This window comes from Cervus elaphus, chromosome 1 (genome assembly GCF_910594005.1).
Source record: "Cervus elaphus chromosome 1, mCerEla1.1, whole genome shotgun sequence".
Taxonomy (NCBI): domain Eukaryota; kingdom Metazoa; phylum Chordata; class Mammalia; order Artiodactyla; family Cervidae; genus Cervus; species Cervus elaphus.
The window spans coordinates 61,782,084-61,802,554 of NC_057815.1; the positions used below are offsets into that span (position 1 = coordinate 61,782,084).

Consider the following 20,471-nt stretch of genomic DNA (forward strand, 5'->3'; position numbering starts at 1 on the left):
GACATGGAAGCAACTTAAATGTCCATCGACAGATGAATGGATAAAGAAGATGTGGTGCATATATGCAATGGGATATTACTCAGTCACAAAGAGAACAAAATAACACCATGTGCAATGCATGGATGGACTTAGAAATTGTCATACTGAGTGAAGTAAGTCAGAGAAAGACAAATGTCATATGAATTACTTCTGTGTGGACTCTAAAAAAAGGCTACAAACGAACTTATCTACAAAACAGAAATAGAGTTACAAATGTAAAAAATAAACTTATGGTTACCTGGGAGGGGTTGGGGGGGGATAAATTGAAAGATTGGGATTGACACTAGCAAACTACTGTATAAAATGAATAACTAATAAGGACCTATGGTGTAGCACAGGGAACTCTATTCAATACTCTGTAATGTCCTATATGGAACATTAGAATCTAAAAATAAGTGGATATATATGTATATTTAACAGATTCACTGTGCTGTACACCTGAAATTAGACAAGTTGGAAATCACTTATGTTGTTCAGTTGCCGAGTTATGTCCAACTCTTCGTGACCCCGTGGACCCCATGGACCCCACTCCAGGCTTCCCTGTCCCTCACTATCTCCTGGAGTTTGCCCAAGTTCAGTTATATCCCAATAAACATTTTTAAAAACTCAGGCATGGAGTTGCTGGGTTATGTGGTAAACATATGTTTAATTTTATTAAAGTGCATCTACCAAATTGTTTTCCAAAGTGGTTCTACCATTCTACATTGTTACCAGCAATGTAACCCTAACCCTACCAGGCTCCTCCATCCATGGAATTTTCCAGGCAGGAGTACTGGAGTAGGTTGCCATTTCCTTCTCCAGCACTTGGTATGGTCAGTGTTAATTTTAGCCATCCTAATATGTCTATCATTGTAAGTTATTATGGTTTTAATTTGCATTTCTTCAATGACTAATGATATTGAACATCTTTTAATATGCTTCTGACCTTGTTGGCTATCCATGAGTCTTCCTTTGAGAAGTGTTCACATATTTTTACTGTTTTTGAGTTGTCTTATTATTTCTCTGTATAATTTCTTTACATAATCTGGATTCAAATCCTTTCTCAGACCCATGCAGTGCAAATATATTCACCAAGTCTGCAACTTACCTTTTATTTTTATTTATTTATTTGGCAGAATCACTGAACTTTGTTCCATTTGGCCCCAAAACACACTTTTAGGGGCCTCAAATTATCTTTTCAAAAATAACTAGGCATGTGAATTTGAACGTTCCCCAGCCCCAGGTGCCTTCCACCCTTCAGTTCATCCCAGGAGCTCCAAGGCGGAAGTTGAGTCTGTCCCCCTCGGGTCGTTGCGAAGCGGCTCTGCTTCCTGGGGTGGGGGATGGAGGTGTGGTGCTGAGGTGAATGACGGCGATGTGCCAGCGCAGGGGCCTCTGCCGGCCGCCCTCACATGGTTGCACAGCATGAGTTTTATTTCCTGGCCATTTTATAGAAGACTTTCGACTGTATTCCCAGCACTTCGGATTTGGACACCAGGTCATCGAGCTTCCCGCCTCACTCTAATAAAGACTCCATGGTGCTGGATGATCTTGGTCTCATCCAGTTCAGCCTGCACTTTAGTTATGGAGTCAGCCTCTCGGGGGTCCGGTGTCTACTGAGGTGGCTGCCCAGGCTTGTGTATTTGTACTGGATGGTATCGGGGAGCCAACTGGCCAGTCTGTCATGTGGACCTGCTTGGAGAATTCGTCTAGTACCTTCTCTAGCAAGGTAAAAGACCCCCAGGATGGATGCTCAGTCAGCAATGACCGCTTCTGCAAGATTCTCATTTCTCACGAAGACGTGGCACAGATATTCTTGTTCGACAGAAGCTTGGCTTTCTTTTGCAGAGTACTCCACAATCAGTTAGCTTGTGAAGGCGGTGAATTCCTAAACGCTGGACCTTGGAATAAACTGAAGGAGGACACATCGTATGCGGCTTTGAGCAGCACTGCCTTGGACTCGCCTTTGTACGGGACGCTGAGGCTGTACGGCTTCTTGGCGCCGCGCCCTCGGGTCGGCCACCCGCCTGGCAGTGGCCTGGGCTCATAGGGAGCAGCACTGTGCTGCCCCTCGAGGGGCCGACAGGTCGGCCACCTGCTTCCTTCTGCCTTTTCTTTCTTTCTTTTTTTTCCCCTTTATTTATTTATTTATTTTCAGTGGGTTTTGTCATACATTGATATGAATCAGCCATAGATTTACACGTATTCCCCATCCCGATCCCCCCTCCCACCTCCCTCTCTACCAGATTCCTCTGGGTCTTCCCAGTGCACTAGGCCCGAGCACTTGTCTCATGCATCCCACCTGGGCTGGTGATCTGTTTCACCATAGATAATATACATGCTGTTCTTTCGAAACATCCCACCCTCGCCTCCCCCCACAGAGTTCAAAAGTCTGTTCTGTACTTCTGTGTCTCTTTTTCTGTTTTGCATATAGGGTTATTGTTACCATCTTTCTAAATTCCATATATATGTGTTAGTATGCTGTAATGGTCTTTATCTTTCTGGCTTACTTCACTCTGTATAATGGGCTCCAGTTTCATCCATCTCATTAGAACTGATTCAAATGAATTCTTTTTAACGGCTGAGTAATATTCCATGGTGTATATGTACCACAGCTTCCTTATCCATTCATCTGCTGATGGGCATCTAGGCTGCTTCCATGTCCTGGCTATTATAAACAGTGCTGCGATGAACATTGGGGTGCACGTGTCTCTTTCAGATCTGGTTTCCTCAGTGTGTATGCCCAGAAGTGGGATTGCTGGGTCATATGATAGTTCCATTTCCAGTTTTTTAAGAAATCTCCACACTGTTTTCCATAGTGGCTGTACTAGTTTGCATTCCCGCCAACAGTGTAAGAGGGTTCCCTTTTCTCCACACCCTCTCCAGCATTTATTGCTTGTAGACTTTTGGATAGCAGCTGCCTTTTCTTTCTTAATGGTGTCTTCTGATGAGCAGATTTAAAAATTTTGGTAAATTCTAATATATCAATTTTTATTTTATATATTAAAATAAAACTATAAAATTGCAAAATAAAGCCAATAAACTATAGTTTAAAATAAAACACACATCCTTTGTGTCCTATTGAAGAAATTTTTGCCTAACATAAGGTTGCAAAGATTTTGTCCTATTTTTTCCTAGAAAATTCATAATTTTAGCTTTTATATTGTATTAAGATTTTTGGATTACCTGGTCCAGAGGATGTGACTGCTGATTGATTCCTGAGCTAGACCTGGGCAATCAGAGGATCCTCACTCCCTCCCTGTCCTTGGAATGGGTGCTCCACCCACCATTACCATAGCCAGAGCCATTTTCAAGGATGCAGCTTAGAGAGAGTGTTGTTGAGACTATCTGAGCAAACCCACTTAAGATCTCTCTATACACTCCTAAGATTCTGGCTGGTGGTGTGGAGATTTACTCATCTTGTGGGTGCCCAAGACAAGCCTCCTAAGTAAATTCCCCTGCTTATTATACTTGCCACTTATCGGGGGTGGTCTGTATCTTCAGTTTCTACTTGGTCCCCATGGAGGAAGTTTATGTTTTTTATATGAACATCCAGTTGTTTCAATACCCCTTATTGAAAAGTTTATCCCTTTCCCATCACAGTACCTTGACACATTAGTAAAAAAATAAGTCAACTGATTATTTATATATGTGTGTGTGTATTCTGAACTCTTTTTGTTCCATTGAGCTATTAAACTATCCCTTATGTTAATATTACACTGTAGATATTACAATGTAAATTGTAGAATTATAATTTATTGCAGATTTACAAGACATTATCAATGTCTTGATAATGTAGATTTACATTTACTATGTCTTGAAAGAAGTCCTCCAACTTCGATAATTTCTGAATTGTTTCCAAAATTATTTTTGTTCTGTTGGGTCTTTGCATTTCCGATAAGTTTGAGAATAAGTTGTCCAATTTTTACAAACAAAAAACCTTCTGGGATTTTCAATGAAATTGCATCACATTTATAGATCAATTTGGGAGACTAGACACCTTAGTCATATTGAGTTCTCCAAAAATGAACATAGCATTTCTCTTCATTAACTTAAATCTATAATTTCTCCCAGCTATGTTTTCTAATTTTCAGTGCAGAGACTCAGATATAGTCTATCAGATTTATTCCTGAGTATATTATATATTTTGATGTCATCATACATAATAATTTTATGAATCTAATTTTCCAGTTTTTCATAGCTATTAATACTGTGGAGAGTGCAGAAAATCTATTTTGTGTTGACTTTATCAAATGACCCTGCTAAATTCACTTAATAGTACAGATCTTAGGTTTTTCTGTTTACAGTCATGTTGTATTCAAGTGATAATCATTTTACTTTTTTTCCCACAAATGCTAAGATTTTATTTTATATGTTTTTCATCATTTATTTTGTTAATTTGATGAATTAAATCAACTTTTTTGAATGTTAAACTATCTTTCATTCTTGGGCAAGCCCCATCTCAGTTCAGTTCAGTTCAGTTGCTCAGTCATGTCTGACTCTTTGTGAACCTATGGACTGTAGCACACCAGGCCTCCCTGTCCATCACCAACTCTTGGAGTTTACTCAAACTCATGTCCATTGAGTCAGTGATGCCATCCAAACATCTCATCCTCTGTAGTCCCCTTCTCCTCCTGCCTTCAATCTTTCCCAGCATCAGGGTCTTCTCTAATGAGTCAGTTCTTTGCATCAGGTGGCCAAAGTATTGGAGCTTCAGCTTCAGCATCAGTCCTTCCAATGAATATTCAGGACTGATTTCCTTTAGGATGGGCTGGTTGGATCTTCTTGCAGTCCAAGGGACTCAGGAGTCTTCTCCAATACCACAGTTCAAAAGCATCATTTCTTCGACGTTCAGCTTTCTTTATAGTCCAACTCTTATATCCATACAAGACTACTGGAAAAACCGTAGCTTTGACTAGATGGACCTTTGGCAAAATAATGTCTTTGCTTTTTAATATGTTGTCTAGGTTGGTCATAGCTTTTCTCCAAAGGAGCAAGTGTTTTTTAATTTCATGGCTGCAGTCACCATCTGCAGTGATTTTGGAGCCCAAAAAAGTAAAGTCTGTCACTGTTTCCCCACCTATTTGTCATGAAGTGATGGGACCAGATGCCATGATCTTAGTTTTCTGAATGTTGAGCTTTAAGCCAACTTTTTCACTCTCTTCTTTCACTTTCATAAGTTCTTTGCTTTCTGCCATATGGGTGGTATCATCTGCATATCTTAGGTTATTGATATTTCTCCCGGCAATCTTGATTCCAGCTTGTGCTTCATCCAGCCCAGTGTTTCTCATTATGTACTCTGCATATAAGTTAAATAAGCAGGGTGACAGTATACAGCCTTGACATACTCCTTTCCCTGTTTGGAACCAGTCTGCTGTTCCATGTCCAGTTCTAACTGTTGCTTCCTGACCTGCATGCAGATTTCTCAAGAGGCAGTTCAGGTGGTCTGGTATTCCCATTTCTTTAAGAATTTAAAGTTTGTGGTGATCCACACAGTCAAAGCCTTTGGCATAGTCAATAAAACAGAAGTAGATGCTTTTCTGGAACTCTCTTGCTTTTTTGATGATCCAGTGGATGTTGGCAATTTGCTTTCTCGTTCCTCTGCTTTTTCTAAAACTAGCTTGAACATCTGGAAGTTCACAGTTTACATACTATTGAAGCCTGGCTTGGAGAATTTTGAGCATTACTAGCGTGTGAGATGAGTGCAATTGTGCAGTAGTTTGAACATTCTTTGGCATTGCCTTTCTTTGGGATTGAAATGAAAACTGACCTTTTCCAGTCCTGTGGTCACTGCTGAGTTTTCCAAATTTGCTGGCATATTGAGTGTAGCACTTTCACAACATCATCAAGCCCCATCTACTCATCATCATTTTTATATATTGTTGAGTTTGATTTGCTAATCATTTGTAATGGATTTTCATATCTCCGTTTATGAGGGTTATTGACCTGGATTTCCTTATTTTGTAAGTCTCTGCTTTTGTTATCAGTTAATACTGACCTCATAAAATGAGTTGGAACATATTCCCTCCTCCCCTATTTTCTAAAATTTTGCATAAGATTATTGTCTATTTTTTAATTGACAGTATTTATCAGTAAAGACTTGATCCAATTTCCTCCTTTTTACTCCATTGCCACAGATTTCTTCTAGGATTTCACTAATTCTTACTCATTCTGATATCATGTCTTTCTTCTCATGCCCAGAATATATGCAAGAAATCTACTAAGTCACTAATCTATTATCATCACTGCCCTGCTTAAACAACTTCCTTGCTCATTGTGTTGTCTTCCTTGACCTCTTATTTAACATGTAGTGTTATTCAGAAGAGCACTTAAGACCTGTTGCAACCTGGATCCAACTTCCCTCTTAAATCTCATTCCTCTCCACTAATCCTTCAATTTTCAGTTCTTGACTATTCATCAAGAATTCCATACTTTAGTAGTTTTGGTGGCTTTAATGTTAATGTCTGATCCTGAAATATTCTATTTTCACTTTTCAACTTTCCTTTTAATATTGTCTCATTAGTACAGCCTTCCTTGATTCCCACAGGCATAATTAGTTTCTGTCTCTCCAAGGTGTTTCCATCTCTCCAAGGTGTGGCCACAGAAATCTCTGCTTGTACCTCTGCTTGCCTTTGGTGATGCTTTGCTTTAGCTTGATGTGTATCTTTCACCTGACTCTAAAAATCCATATTTCTTTCTTTCTTTCACAACCCTTAAGAGGAACTCAAGAAATACTTTTATTGATCTAGATTATTGATCCAAATCCTCTTGAATATTCTTGGAGCTCTGGTCTTGTCCTGATCTCTTGATGTTTTACCCAATTTCTGAATTTAGGTGAGGATTTGAGGATTTCAGTTAGATGGTCCATGTTTACATTAATCTAATGTTTTAATTTTAATAGTTTTCCTTTTTTGGGGGGCAAAGGGCACATGGCTTGGAGGCTTTTAGTTCCCTGACCAGGGGTTGAACCTGTACCCTTAGCAGTGAAAGCATGAAGTCCTAACCACTGGACTGCCAGGGAACCCCCCAACTTCTCTATTTTCTGAGTCTTAAGTTCTTTCTTCAGTTACTCATTCTCCCCTTCAGTTCCACTCGGATTGACCTTTGTATTGCTCCTGCCTACTCATTCCTCCTCCAATGGGGTTCTAACCTGATGTTTTCTACCTTATAATACCAATATCCTGAAGTTTCAGAGATATCCTAGCATCCTGTAAGATAGAATGATCTGTCCTAGGCTCATTGTTACCAAGCTTGGCTTCAGTGTTAGCAAGTTGAGTGCTTCACGTTAAGTGTTCATAATCTTGGCTCTACCTAAAATGACACCTAACATGTCTTCTTCCCTCTGGAAGTGGGTTAGTACCCTTAGAACACGGCTTTCCTAAGTGGATGAACTGGTCTGGGTAATGACCATTTCCAATCAAATTGTGCTATTCTCTTTTAATATAACTTGTGTTAACCTCTATCTTTCTAATTAGGGGTTATCTTTCTGAAGACATACAAGTCTGGCCAAGTCCCGAACTACAAGTTTTCATGTATTTGTTCTTATTTTTCCTTTGGCTTCATAAAAAAAAAAAATACCTTTTTCCTTCAAAAAAACAAATGGCTTTTTCCTTATTGGATTTGAAGAATCCATGAAGAGTCATGCATACCACCACACATGTCCTTTTATGTACACACTCAATTTTTCCAATCCTTCTCAATCTAATGCAATGTCCAGATCCTCTATTCACTTGAATATTCTCTCAGATTAATCTGGCACCACTTAAAGGAGTGATTTTAGTGACTGAGTTGAGTCAGGTGTAGAGAAATTTAAGAAGAGACAGAAATTTAAGAAGAGACAGAGCTGAAGGTAATCTCACTAAGGTGAGATAAGATATGGATGGCAATACCTACAGGACTTGGCCTGCCCTTGTGTCTGCCATTTTGAAATCTAGCACAGGAGACATTTGGCACTTTCTCCAGCCTTATTCCATGGCCAGACTCTCTCTTCTTATAAAGTCTGTCACTTATTAATCCATTCTTCCTCTCATGGTTCCGCCTGTGTCATGGGGTCATATATGTAATATTGTAGCTGGTCCTGGTGTTGTTCCCCCCACCCATCTCCCTGCCCTCCTCTTACCTTCCCTAAATCAGGTTGCTTGGCCATCAAATTAGGTGGTCCCATTTCCCATCACAGGACATCTCTCGTTTCTTCTGGTTGCAGGCCCTTAGCCCTCTCTTGACATGGCACCCTGGAGTATGATGTTCAAAACATTCCCCATTGGGGCTATTCCCTGAGGACTCAGTATTAAGAAGAGACCTTGTTAGACCTTTGTTTGAAGAGGGAGCAGAGTACTAATTGGTATCTGGATGGTGGGAGTTTCACTTTGGATCCCTATAGGCAGAGCCTGAAAAGGTACCCATTAAATACCCTGTTCTTGGGACCTGACTGGTAGCTTAACTTCTCTCATCCCTCTGAAGGTCAGTGCAGCTCTTTGGTGAGTAATGTTTAAGGGTAGGCCCAAAGAAGAGAGATTCATATAGGCTACATCTACAACTTAATTTTCCCCCCAACCTTCCCAGATCTGGATAATCTGGTAGGCTGTCTGGGGGTAAAAACGCATTGTATTGATATCAGTAGGGAAAAGGGGAAATATCACCAATACTGATGATTTGCATCATCAGAGATCTAATCTATCTAGACCTTTTGTGTTGTATATGGGCTTCTCTGGTGGCTTATGTGGTAAAGAATCTGCCAGCAATGTGAGAGACCCAGGTTTGATCTCTGGGTTAGGAAGATCCCTTGGAGAAGGGAATGGCTACCCACTCCAGTATTCTTTCTTGGAAAATCTCATGGACAGAGGAGACTGGCAGATTATAGTCCATGGGGTCGCAAAAATTTGGGCACGACTGAGTGACTAACACTTTCACATTGTGTCATATACAACAGGGGGAATTGGGTGTGTGAGAATTACTTCCTCCATAGCAGGCAAACATCCTGTTGGTTCTGGCTCAACAGTAAGTTATTTATAAGTTGGCTTCTCCTTGAAGCCTGCAGGGTGAGCCTTAGGGAAACATTTATGGAGGCCCCTAACTCTGCCTCCAGGAATCCTCTAGCTCCAGGATTCTTAATCTCATTTTACTACTTCCCTGATGGAAATAAAGGAGTTGAGTTTACTGGGTTAGACTTTCCCTTGAGGCATGAGGTTTATAATGAGGGACATTTGCTGGCTCCCTGAGGGGATAGTTGGGCCATTAGATGTAATTATTTCCTACACAGTCATGAAGACACTGTTTCATTCCACAAAGTGGTCTGAGGCTTAAGGTTGGGCAGCATTTTGGATAATCTGAAGCAGGTGCTCAGGTGATCAAAGCCACATTTCTTGACACCTTCCAACACCCCTTCCCTCACAGCACCACATTCTGTGGATGCTTGAGGGAAACAATGTGTGTTGGGAGGGATAAAAGAAGCATTATCTGGGAGGCTATAGTGTTTTTGACTAGGTGGCTCGGGGTTACTACTAAACAACATCCACCCATGGGGTGAATCTACCTTCTTTTTTTTTTCTTTTGAACCTATCATCTTTTGTCAAATCACTAAAGTTTCTGTTGCTCTTAATCAGATAACTCCTAATGCATCACTTACTCCTTATAATTCAGTGACAATAAAATTACTGTTTTTAGCATTTGATAAGGAATTTTCACATATTGTATGTCACTGGATTCTCATAATGATCCTGTGAGGTAGGTTTTAGTATATTCCTTTCACATGTCAGGACACTAAGGCTTGAAAATGGTTAAATGCTTTGCTTAAAGTCACACAGAAAACAAACGGCAGAAAAAGTACCTAGAACCAGGATCTTGACTTCCGGTCCAGAGTTTATTCCAAGACATCAGAACTACAGGCCCACTCAAATCTCCTTATCTTCCAAGCCCTTATGCCTTCTGCTGTTATCAGGTAGTCTCCTTAGCAGCTATGCTTTAAGGTATGGGCAACAGTCATGTAATTTCTCTTGGAGAGAAAAGCAAAATGTTCTTGGTCATTTTTAATCTGCACTGTTCCTTCTTTTTTTAATTTCTTTTTTTTTTCAAATTGTAGTATAATTGCTTTACAATGTAGTGTTAATATCTGCTGTAGGACGAAGTGAATCTGTTATATGTATACAATGTAATATCACTCAGGAGTAAAAAGGAATGAAATTGGGTCAATTGTAGAGATGTGAATAGACCTAGAGTCTGTTACACAGAGTTGAGTAAGTCAGAAAGAGAAAAACAAATATTGTATGTTAATGCGTTTATGTTCCTTCTTTTCTGAGCTATGCTCCTGGGCTAACTTCTGCTCCTTTCCCTCATGTTTAGAGACTCCTTCTTGCTGCCATTGAAAGTATGAGATGAAACCAGCTGTAATGTCTGTGCCTGGAATGTGAATCACTCTTATGCTCCAAAACCCTCTCAAACCCTGGGCCCAGGTCTCGGCATGTCCTTGTGTCTTTCTTTGACATGAGAGGATTGTGGTACTGCAGATGTTGGGGGATGCTGGAGAGACACATAATCCCTAAGTCATTCTTTATCTGCCATGCTATTTGGTTCCTGTACTACCCACTCCTGTCCACAGTGTCCTGGGTGTTCTTCCTCTGCTCCACAGCAGTGACTGTTCACTCGAAGACAAGATGATAACCTCCTAGCTTGTGGATCAGTGGATATGAGATCTTGTCTGATTCTGCCACTAATAACTCTGGGACTCTGGGTTTTTTGCTTATTTCTAGACCTTAGTTTTCTAACCTACAAAATGATGTTTTGAGCATAGTACATGCTGGGGATATGTGTAATTCTGTACACGTTATGTGATTACATGAAAAACTGAACTGGAAGGTATATATGATCATTTTATTTCCTGTTCTCAGCAGTATAGCTGTGATATAGAGTTTTTGACTTTCATATGATTATTATTAAAAAAGTTTCTGTTTATTCCAGATAACCACAACTCTGAACTTTGTGTCTACCCCTGTACAATACCACCTTGAAGGAGAGGGAGATATAGGAGGTGATAAAATCAGATCTCTATTATGATTTTGGGGAAAGAAGCAAGATATGCATTTGTGAAATGATTGGGGAATAATCCAAGGAAGAACCTAATCAGTGTTGGAGTCATCAGGGACCATTTATTCTGTAACCTGGAAGTCAGTGGAGTTTGGAGAAGTAGAATGTCTTCAAATTAAGGAATTTTCCACATGTTAGGATTTGGGGCAGTTTCAGATGAGGGTTGGTTGTATAAGACTTATATGAGATCTATGCTGATTAGATTCAGAATTTGGGAATAAGAGAATGATGGGAAGGAGTTTCACTTACAACAGTTCCTGGGCATCTACTTGAATCTGTGATTTGCTTAAATTATGTGAATTGCTGCAGGTCACAGATACAATAGGAAGTGTAATTCTGGAAACTGGTTTCTGCTTTTTTTTGTTCAATGCATTTCCCACTGGACCAAGCTGACTTGTCTCTTCTGTGTTTAAAGATCTTGCAGAAATATTGACTAAATTGAAAATTACTTTTGACTGTTTTCTTAGAATAATGGGGGAAGACTGATGGTGATGGTGGAGTTAGTGAGACCACATATCCTGAGCTTCTAATCTCCTCATTGAATTTAACCTGCTTGCTTTTCTTTGTAGGGGCACCTCACACTTCTAAGTGAGATGACCACCATGACTTTTTTCAATAATTCTCATCTCTTCCCACATACTTTCTTCTTGGCTGGCATCCCAGGACTGACTGCTGTCCACATTTGGATCTCACTTCCCTTTTGCTTCATGTTCTTCCTGGCAGTGACTGGGAATGGTGTGCTGCTTTTTCTCATCCAGACAGAACACAGTCTTCACCAGCCCATGTTTTTATTTCTTGCCATGCTCTCCTTTGTTGACCTGGTTCTCTCTCTCTCCACTCTGCCCAAGATGCTGGCCATTTTCTGGTTTGGTGCTACAGCCATCAGCTCCTATTCCTGTCTTTTCCAGATGTTCTTCATCCATGCCTTCTCTGCCATGGAATCAGGAGTGCTGGTGGCCATGGCCCTGGACCGCTTCGTGGCCATCTGTAACCCACTACGTTATGCAGCCATTCTCACCCCGGTAGTTGTTGCCCAGATTGGAGGCCTGGTGGTGCTTCGGGGTGTGGGTTTGACCATCTCCTTTCCAAGCCTGGCCTATCGGCTGCCCTACTGTGGCTCCCACACAATTGCCTACACCTACTGTGAGCATATGGTGGTGGTGAAACTGGCCTGTGGGGCCACCACCGTGGATAACCTCTATGCCTTTGCTGTGGCGATCTTTCTTGGTGCTGGGGATGTGGCCTTTATTGCTTACTCTTATGGGCAGATTGTTAGGACCATGATTCATTTGCCTTCATCTGAGGCACGTGCTAAAGCAGGCAGTTCATGTACAGCTCACATCTATGTCATTCTCTTTTTCTATGGACGAGGCTTTCTTTCTGTAATCATGCAGCGCTTTGGCCAACCTACAGCCTCTGCTGCCAAAGTCATCCTTGCCAATCTCTACTTGCTCTTTCCCCCTGCACTGGACCCCATTGTCTATGGAGTCAAGACCAAGCAGATCTGGGAGCGCCTGTGTAAAATTCTAAGTCTCAACCAGATTGATCCCACCTGAGTGTAGTTCTCATTACTTGGACCTTGGGGGCTAAAGTGACCCTCCCCTGTGGGATGGGAGCCCCATAAGACCATGCCACTTACCTGGTGGGGACAAAGAACAGAAAACAAATGAAGTTATCCTGAGTGTTTAGAAGTTGGGAGATCTCTTCTGAGACCTATGGCGTTTAGATATTTGGATGAAAATCGAGAAGGGCTGGGGTGTATCAGTTGATCAATCAGCAAATAATTTTTTGGATACCTTTCCCCTTAAAAGTTTGTTATTTACTTGTCTTGACCAAATAAATGCATCAGGTAATTAAGAAATAACTAGACTTTAATAGATCTGGATCAAGTGACTCAGCATTTCATATGAAAACATGGGCCACCTCCCACCACCATGATGCTGACACATAGCCTGTCTGTGGAATTAGTAAGTCTCCCTCTATCAGAAAAACCTTGGCATCACAGAAACTGGGGTGGCAAATTCTGGAGCTACATTAAGTCTTAAGATGATGAGAGAAACTCTGTAAAATATTCATGTTCCATCTGACTCCAAAATTGCCAATAATGTTTGAAATCTTTATTCTTTGTATTTTTCTAGCCTGTTTTTGAGATGGATGACCCTCCATGGCTCTTATAGTATTATGTATTTTTAACTTCTCAGGTTAATGATAATTCTTTATTTCCTCATTTTTAGTCTCCGGTACAAAGACCTGGGTTAAAATTTATTGCACACAGTAATTATTGTTCTAATTCTTGCTTTGTTTGTTTATTTTCTGTCTTCATTTCTAACACTCTTGCCCATTGTCTTCCAGTTTCTACCATTGGTACTCACAGTAATGTTTATTGTATGCTCTTAGGTATTTACACACTCTTGCAATATATGTAGTGTTGAGTGAGTATTATGTATTTGTAATAACATGTTTCCTTCTTTAGTTCTTCAAGAGTCCAACTTCCTCCATTTATGTATTGTCTGGGCTCTTCCTAATGGAAATGCATCATCCTGTCCTTTTCCTTGCCATTTCTACTCATCTTGAATTTCAATTCAAACCTCGCCTTCTTGAGGAAGACTTTTTTGAACTAGATAAGGTCACCTGTTTTTTGAACGCAGAGCTTTGTGTGTATTTCTTTCATTATCCATCACAGTTTTTCTCTATATATACAGATTGAATGAATGATCTCTGTCCCCCATCTCTAGTAAATTGTGAGTTAGATGTGTTGTATTCTTATCATTGTACCTGACATATAATAGGCTCTCAATAAATGTTTGTTCAATAAATACATCTCATTCTTTTCATGGACTGTGTCATCACTAGCATATTTCCTCATCAATCACATTGTGTTTTTCCATAAATGAACACATAAATTTTCATAAGTGTAACAGTAGTTACTCAATACATTTTTATTGGAGAAATTAAATAAATTGTCACAAAAATGTCATTGCCATTGCAACTACTGTTTATAGTACTGTCTTCACTACCATCGTCATGACTAAGGACACGTTAACTTAGTCTTTTCAGGAGTTACAAGTTCAACTGGTGGTATTTTGGATACTATACAAACATATTAGAGGACATGTTTATAACACAGACTCTCTGCTGTGCAGAAGCAAGGAACAAAGAGAAAACTAGCATTTGTCTTTCTTTTTTTCTTTATTTGCTCTCCTTTTCTTCATTAGTTTCTTCCTCACCCTGAGTATTTACCAGGCTGTCAGTGTGATGATGAAATGAACTTGAAAATATAGAAATTGTGATAAAATGTGATAGTGCTATGGTAAAGATTGGTTCTAAGTTTTAGAGCATTAATTCTCAATGGGAGGCCATGGGCAGAGATGGGACATGGGTTAGACTGGGTTTAAATTGATGCTATAAATGACCAGAGTTTAGAGACTATGAGTCTGAATTGTTGGGTGGATAAGTGGACCAGGATTAAATTTATAGTCCCTACGGGGAGTCTGCCTCAATCCTTCTCTGAAGTGGCTTCTGTTCTATGCCACACTGTATGATCCCATATTTTTCTCTGTTAAATATTAATCTTCAATATTATTAGTAAGAAGAAAGCTTTTCAAAGAAAGGGCAAAAAGAGAAGGACCACCTTTCTCTTATCCCTGCTCCACTGATGGGAGTGGAAGAAAGATGGGCAGAAGAGAGGGAGCAGCCAAAGCTGCTCCATCAAAGCTCCATCAGATATCAAAACCCTCTATTGATGGTAGTTATCACTCAAACCTCCATCCACCTAAGGTATCTCCCTCTACAGCCCTGTGGCTGCTCCCTCTTTGTATTGACCTTAGTGTAAAGTCTTGATAATATGAGCAGCTCTTGTTGTTTTCCTCTTATTCTGTGGTACCCTGAAGCTTAGAGAATAGAACTGTATTATACATAAACTCTGTCATTTAATGTCTACTAAATGTGTATGAAGCTGGTGCTCTCATAGTTCTCATATTTTTCTAATTAAAATCTTACACTTCCTACTGAGTGGGGAACATCCATTTTCTCACACCTCTTTTACCTCTGATTTGGAAGTGAGTTTACTGTTCTTGTTCCCAAATGCAGTGTTCAGTTCATTCTTTCTTTTTTTCTTTTTTTAAAAAAAACGACTACCAAACAAACAAGCACAGACTGGTAATTTTGAGGTTCGTGTCATTCACCTGTATCATCCTCTACCTCTTCCCATTACTAATATCTCTTCTTTCATCAAATGATGACTTAATCAATATCTTCTTTATTATTTAGCTACCCATAGTCCTGGAGGGAGACTTCAGGGTGAATGACCCATTGAACACTCTAGTTTTTCTTATTCTTCATTTCTTTGTTCCCAAAGATCCTATCTCATTTACCAATTCCCATGGAGTATACTTAGACTTGAACCTCATTAAAGATTGCTATGCTTGTTTCCAACAGATGTCCCATCATCTATGCTTCATTCCTTCCTATCTATACTCTTAGTATGATACTTAATAATGAGATTCTGATTGTGTTTCAACCTTCTGCTTAAAATCTTCATAACTTTCTGATGCCCTTTAAAATGACCTAATATGTGCATGTTGTAGTCTTACTTACAGGCCAGGCTAAGTTCCTAAGAACTACATTCCCCAATGTCATGATTTCTTCAGGTCTTTGACAATACCAAGCTCCCTTGTCTCCTGCCTCAGGGATTTTGTATCCTCAGCTTACCCTCACCCCTCTCGTCACTTTTAACCCATTCTTTTGGTTATGAACTTGAATTTAGGACAGCTTCCCTGAACTCTCCAGGCTGAGAATGTTCTCATAAAACATTTTAGTTTTGACTTATAATACTTATAACTTCTACTAGTTATTCCTATGATCATGTATCTAAAAGTATCATTCCATGATCTGTGATCACAAGGACCATTTTGTCCCATCAGCTGTTGGTGGCTGTTTTTTTGTCCAACATCTATTAGAATACTTAGATTTGGTAGATATTTAATATCTATTGAATAAATGAATAACTGAGGCTTCCTGCTAGCTATAAGTGAAATGTTTATAGACTGGAAGAATGAAAAGACTGCAGTTAAAACTTTATTCCAAAGGAGAACATGGTCCCTGGGGTGGACTGGTAGCTGCTTTATCTGAGATGGGACCAAGGGAAGAGTTTACCTGGTGTTGGAAAGATATGATAAAGAAGATCTTAGCCTACCTCATTGGAAACTTCCTGGGATGAGTTGTCTGAGATGTGTATTTATCCTATACTTGCTATAGTATTGAAGTTGATGTTTGTATGCTTGCCACAATTCCCCAAAGAGAAGCAGAGTGCTCAATTCACCTGAGACAGGTGGCGTTTATCTTAGGTTAAGTCCTCTAGAATAACCCTAGTGCAGAGATTTGTATGTAGGCGGCTTATTTTGAAGTATACTTGGAAATAACACCTGTCAAGAGTGAAGGAAGCAGGATGAAGCAGAGAAAGAAGTTAAACTGTGATCCAGTTACCCCAGATGCTGATGTTGGTTCCATAGGGATGCTCTTGAGCTGGGATGGTACTTCAGTGTTGTTTCATATAGGAGAAAATATGTCAGGATGTTGTATTTGTACATAGACCAGTCACTGAGCAAGATCTACACTCAGGAAAGAGAAGCGATTTTGTGTGAATCAGCTCTTTGTCCAAAGGAATGGCTCAATTATGATAACTTTTAGCACACAACATTCACAATAGATGGAGGATAGAACATACTGAAGTACAAAATCCACTAAAGTATTTATTGAGTCTGTTTGACCTGTGAATATGAGAAGTCTGAGCTTACACAGCAATGTGGGGTTTCTTAGCTTCCTGAACATGAGATTTCTTATTATAATAATCAGGATGTACAGGCTTAGGAGTGATGCCCAACACTGGACCAACATTAGCCATCAGGTCAAGGGTAGGTACCACTCCTTACTTATGTAATCAGCTGTCCCTGGGACAGCAGATTTAGCTCTATGTGCCTCTAACCAATCGGGAGGTTACTTTTGGCTCTATTCAGATGGGTTTGGGTGGCCTCTGGGACCTGCCAATTGGTAATAACATCTTCCTTTCTCAGTACCTTGTTCATAGTCACCAGGACTGCTTTGGAGAAGTATCATAAAAGGTTTTGCCTTTGAGGGTAAGATTACAGAACCAGCTATGAGTTTGTGTATAATTTATAGTATAACCGATATACATCATTTAATTAATATTTATAAACACTTGTAACACTTAATATTTGCTTTACCATCAGATGAGGCATTATAGACAGAGAGTTTAAGTATCATACCAAGATTTCATTTATAGAATGTGAAAAGTGCAGAATTAAAATTTTAATCTGTCTTCTTGCACAGCTTGTGTTAGCCTGTTACATCATGAACTCTCTGCCAGCTAGCTGATAATTATAAATTTCAATGAGACATGGTCCTTTACTTGATATAAATCATTAAGACACTGAAAGAATCTCTATGATATAGATAAAACAGAAAATTGTGGATGAACAAAGAAGGATAATGAAATAAAATGCTCATAACTCAATCAGTGGTTCAAACATAGTCAGTGAATCCTTTTTAAGAGGCAGAAGACAGTGGACTCTGAAGTTTGAAGAAATAGCAATTCAGATAAAGAGGAGGAGAAAGAATACATTAAAAGGCCCATGTAAAATAGGATGGTATACTCATATAATTCCAAAAACATAAAAATGGTTAAAGTAAGCTACACATGTGGGAATATATTAAGTACATGTCAAAGTGATACAAAAAGATAGACTTTGAAAACCTTGTATACCAGTCATAAATGTAGGTTTTATTTCACAGATTAAATGAACTAAAAAAATTTAACTGTAGGAGTGACATGAAGACATCTGCATTTTAGATGCATTTAAAAACCTTTGGCTTGAGAATAGAGAGTGAATTGAAAGGATAAGTGATAAAAGCAGAGAGATTTAAGGACACAATACAGTTTGGAGTAGTAGGGAGTATGACCTAAACATTGACATTGGGGGTTGAGAAAAAGAAGTGGGTATAAGAAGGGTTAAAAATCCAGTCAACAGACACTGTGAATAAGTAAAAAGGATGAGAGACAGATCTGTGCATGCTCAGTCGCTCTCACTGAGTACTGTCAGAATCTTTTTGTAACCCACCAGGCTCTTCTGTCCATGGGACTTTGCAGACAAGAGAGACATAATAAGCTGGGGTAATTTCAAGTTCATATATTGGGTTGAATAGGTTGACAGTGATGTAATTCACAAAAATGTGGCAAAAGTGAAGTAGAGCTGATTTAGGAAGAATAGGTAAGTTAATTCAATCTTGAATATGTTGAGCATGTGGTATAGATATTTAGGAAGCAAATGGAAAAGTGGATTTGTGTTTCAGAAAGATATTTGACTTAAAAAAGCTGGTTGGAAGTGTATAAATTAAAGTATATAAATACTTAAACTCATGTGAGCTCAATCAGGGATAAAGTACAGAATATGGAAGAGGGGAAGGAGTGAGTCCTTGGAATCAGTAACATATAACTAATAGGTAGATGGAGAAAGCGGTGGACTGGGGATACACGAAAAACACTGGTAGAGTACTAAGTCGTGGAATCTGAGGAATACTAATTTAAAAAGTAAGAGACTGATATATAGTGTTGATCAATGCCAAGGGGCAAAAAAAGAATTATTCTGTGTAGACACTTGCAGATTAGAAGTAACTGAATGTTTGAATTTCAACATATCTCTAAAAGCAGTCTATGCTTACCCTTATCCCTAAAAGAAACTAGTCTCCCTTAATTAAGATATGTGGATATCTTGCCTTTGCTAAATTATCAGAAGAAAAAGAGATTTTCCTCTTAGTACCTGATTTTATTCCCTTGTGTTACAGTTTAAACTTCTTTCTTCATCTCTTGAAGATGGTAGCCAGATCTGGACAATGTGATAATCCATAAAGAACGAAGAAATCATGATTTTGGTTTTTTTTGCCTCTTCCCTTCCCAAGCCATTTAGATGACAACCCTGAGGAATTCCAGCTGGAGGCTGATCCAGCCATCCTTCTTCCTGATCGGCATCCCAGGTTTAGAGGAAAGCCAGCACTGGATAGCACTCCTGCTGTGTGTCCTTTACCTTCTTGCCCTCCTGGGCAATGTCACCATCCTCCTCACCATCTGGACTGACCCATCCTTGCACCAGCCTATGTACCTCTTTCTGGCCATGCTCTCTGGCATTGACCTGGTCCTAGCCTCCTCCACTGCACCCAAAACCCTTGCAGTGCTCCTGGTTCACGCCCATGAGATTGGGTACACCGTCTGTCTGATCCAGATGTTCTTCATCCACGCGTTCTCTTCCATGGAGTCGGGTGTACTTGTGGCCATGGCTCTGGATCGCTATGTAGCCATTTGTCACCCTCTGCACCATTCTACCATCCTGCATCCCAGGGTCATAGGGCGCATTGGGATGGCGGTGCTGGTGCGGGGGATACTCCTCCTCCTCCCCTTCCCCATCTTGTTGAGGAGACTTGTCTTCTGCCAGGCCACTGTCATAGGCCATGCTTACTGTGAACACATGGCCGTGGTAAAACTCGCCTGCTCAGAAAGCACAGTGAACCGAGCCTATGGGCTGGCGGTGGCACTGCTTGTGGTTGGCCTAGATGTCCTGGCCGTTGGCGTTTCCTATGCCCTCATCCTGCAGGCAGTGCTGAAGGTACCAGGGGGTGAGGCCCGGCTTAAGGCCTTTAGCACATGTGGATCTCATATTTGTGTCATCCTGGTCTTCTACGTGCCTGGAATGTTCTCTTTCCTCACTCACCGCTTTGGCCAGCAGGTGCCCCATCACGTCCATGTTCTTCTGGCCACACTCTACCTCCTGGTGCCACCTGCACTCAATCCTCTGGTCTATGGGGTGAAGACTCAGCAGATCCGCCAGCGAGTACTCAGGGTGTTTGACATAAAAGGACAGATCTGAACACATCCCAATCATTTTCTTCAGAGGCCCCTGTCATATACTGCCAGGAGCCCATGGTTGGTCTTCGCCATATGGATAGAGTCCATTGTTATTGTGAGATATCTTTCTAATCATAATAGTCTCATGGCAAAGAATATCATGAACACTTGGCTCCACAACTGATTTGGATGTTCCTAGAGAGCCTAATTGTGAATATTTCCTCCATCCTTTATTTCCTAATCCAAACATTTCTCTATTCCTGGTGATGAAGGGGTCTGGGGTTAGGAGAAATGGATGATGGCTCTGGATATGCCATTTTTTCCTATCTAATGACTGACTGTGCAACATCTCCTAGAGCATGTATGGGAAGTCCCAACATTTGTTTGCTTTTAGTTTCGAGTGTCATCAAAACTTCTAAGTGCTGTGAGCTTCAGGTCACTAGGCTCCTGTGTAGTAAGA

General features: G+C 40.1%; 2 protein-coding genes and 1 pseudogene across 2 annotated transcripts; 2 read left to right on the forward strand and 1 right to left on the reverse strand.

Annotated features, from left to right (window-relative positions):
• Positions 1–1,426: 1,426 nt before the first annotated feature.
• Positions 1,427–3,326, reverse strand: LOC122701945 (annotated as a pseudogene).
• Positions 3,327–11,699: 8,373 nt separating this feature from the next.
• Positions 11,700–12,653, forward strand: LOC122694959 (olfactory receptor 52E4-like). Its single transcript, XM_043904415.1, has one exon. The coding sequence runs from the start codon at positions 11,700–11,702 to the stop codon at positions 12,651–12,653; it is 954 nt and encodes a 317-aa protein (XP_043760350.1).
• Positions 12,654–19,035: 6,382 nt separating this feature from the next.
• Positions 19,036–20,033, forward strand: LOC122694892 (olfactory receptor 52L1-like). The gene is given in 2 exon segments (XM_043904297.1): positions 19,036–19,077; positions 19,080–20,033. Coding segments are annotated over 2 exon segments (996 nt in total).
• The last annotated feature ends 438 nt before the right edge of the window (positions 20,034–20,471 follow it).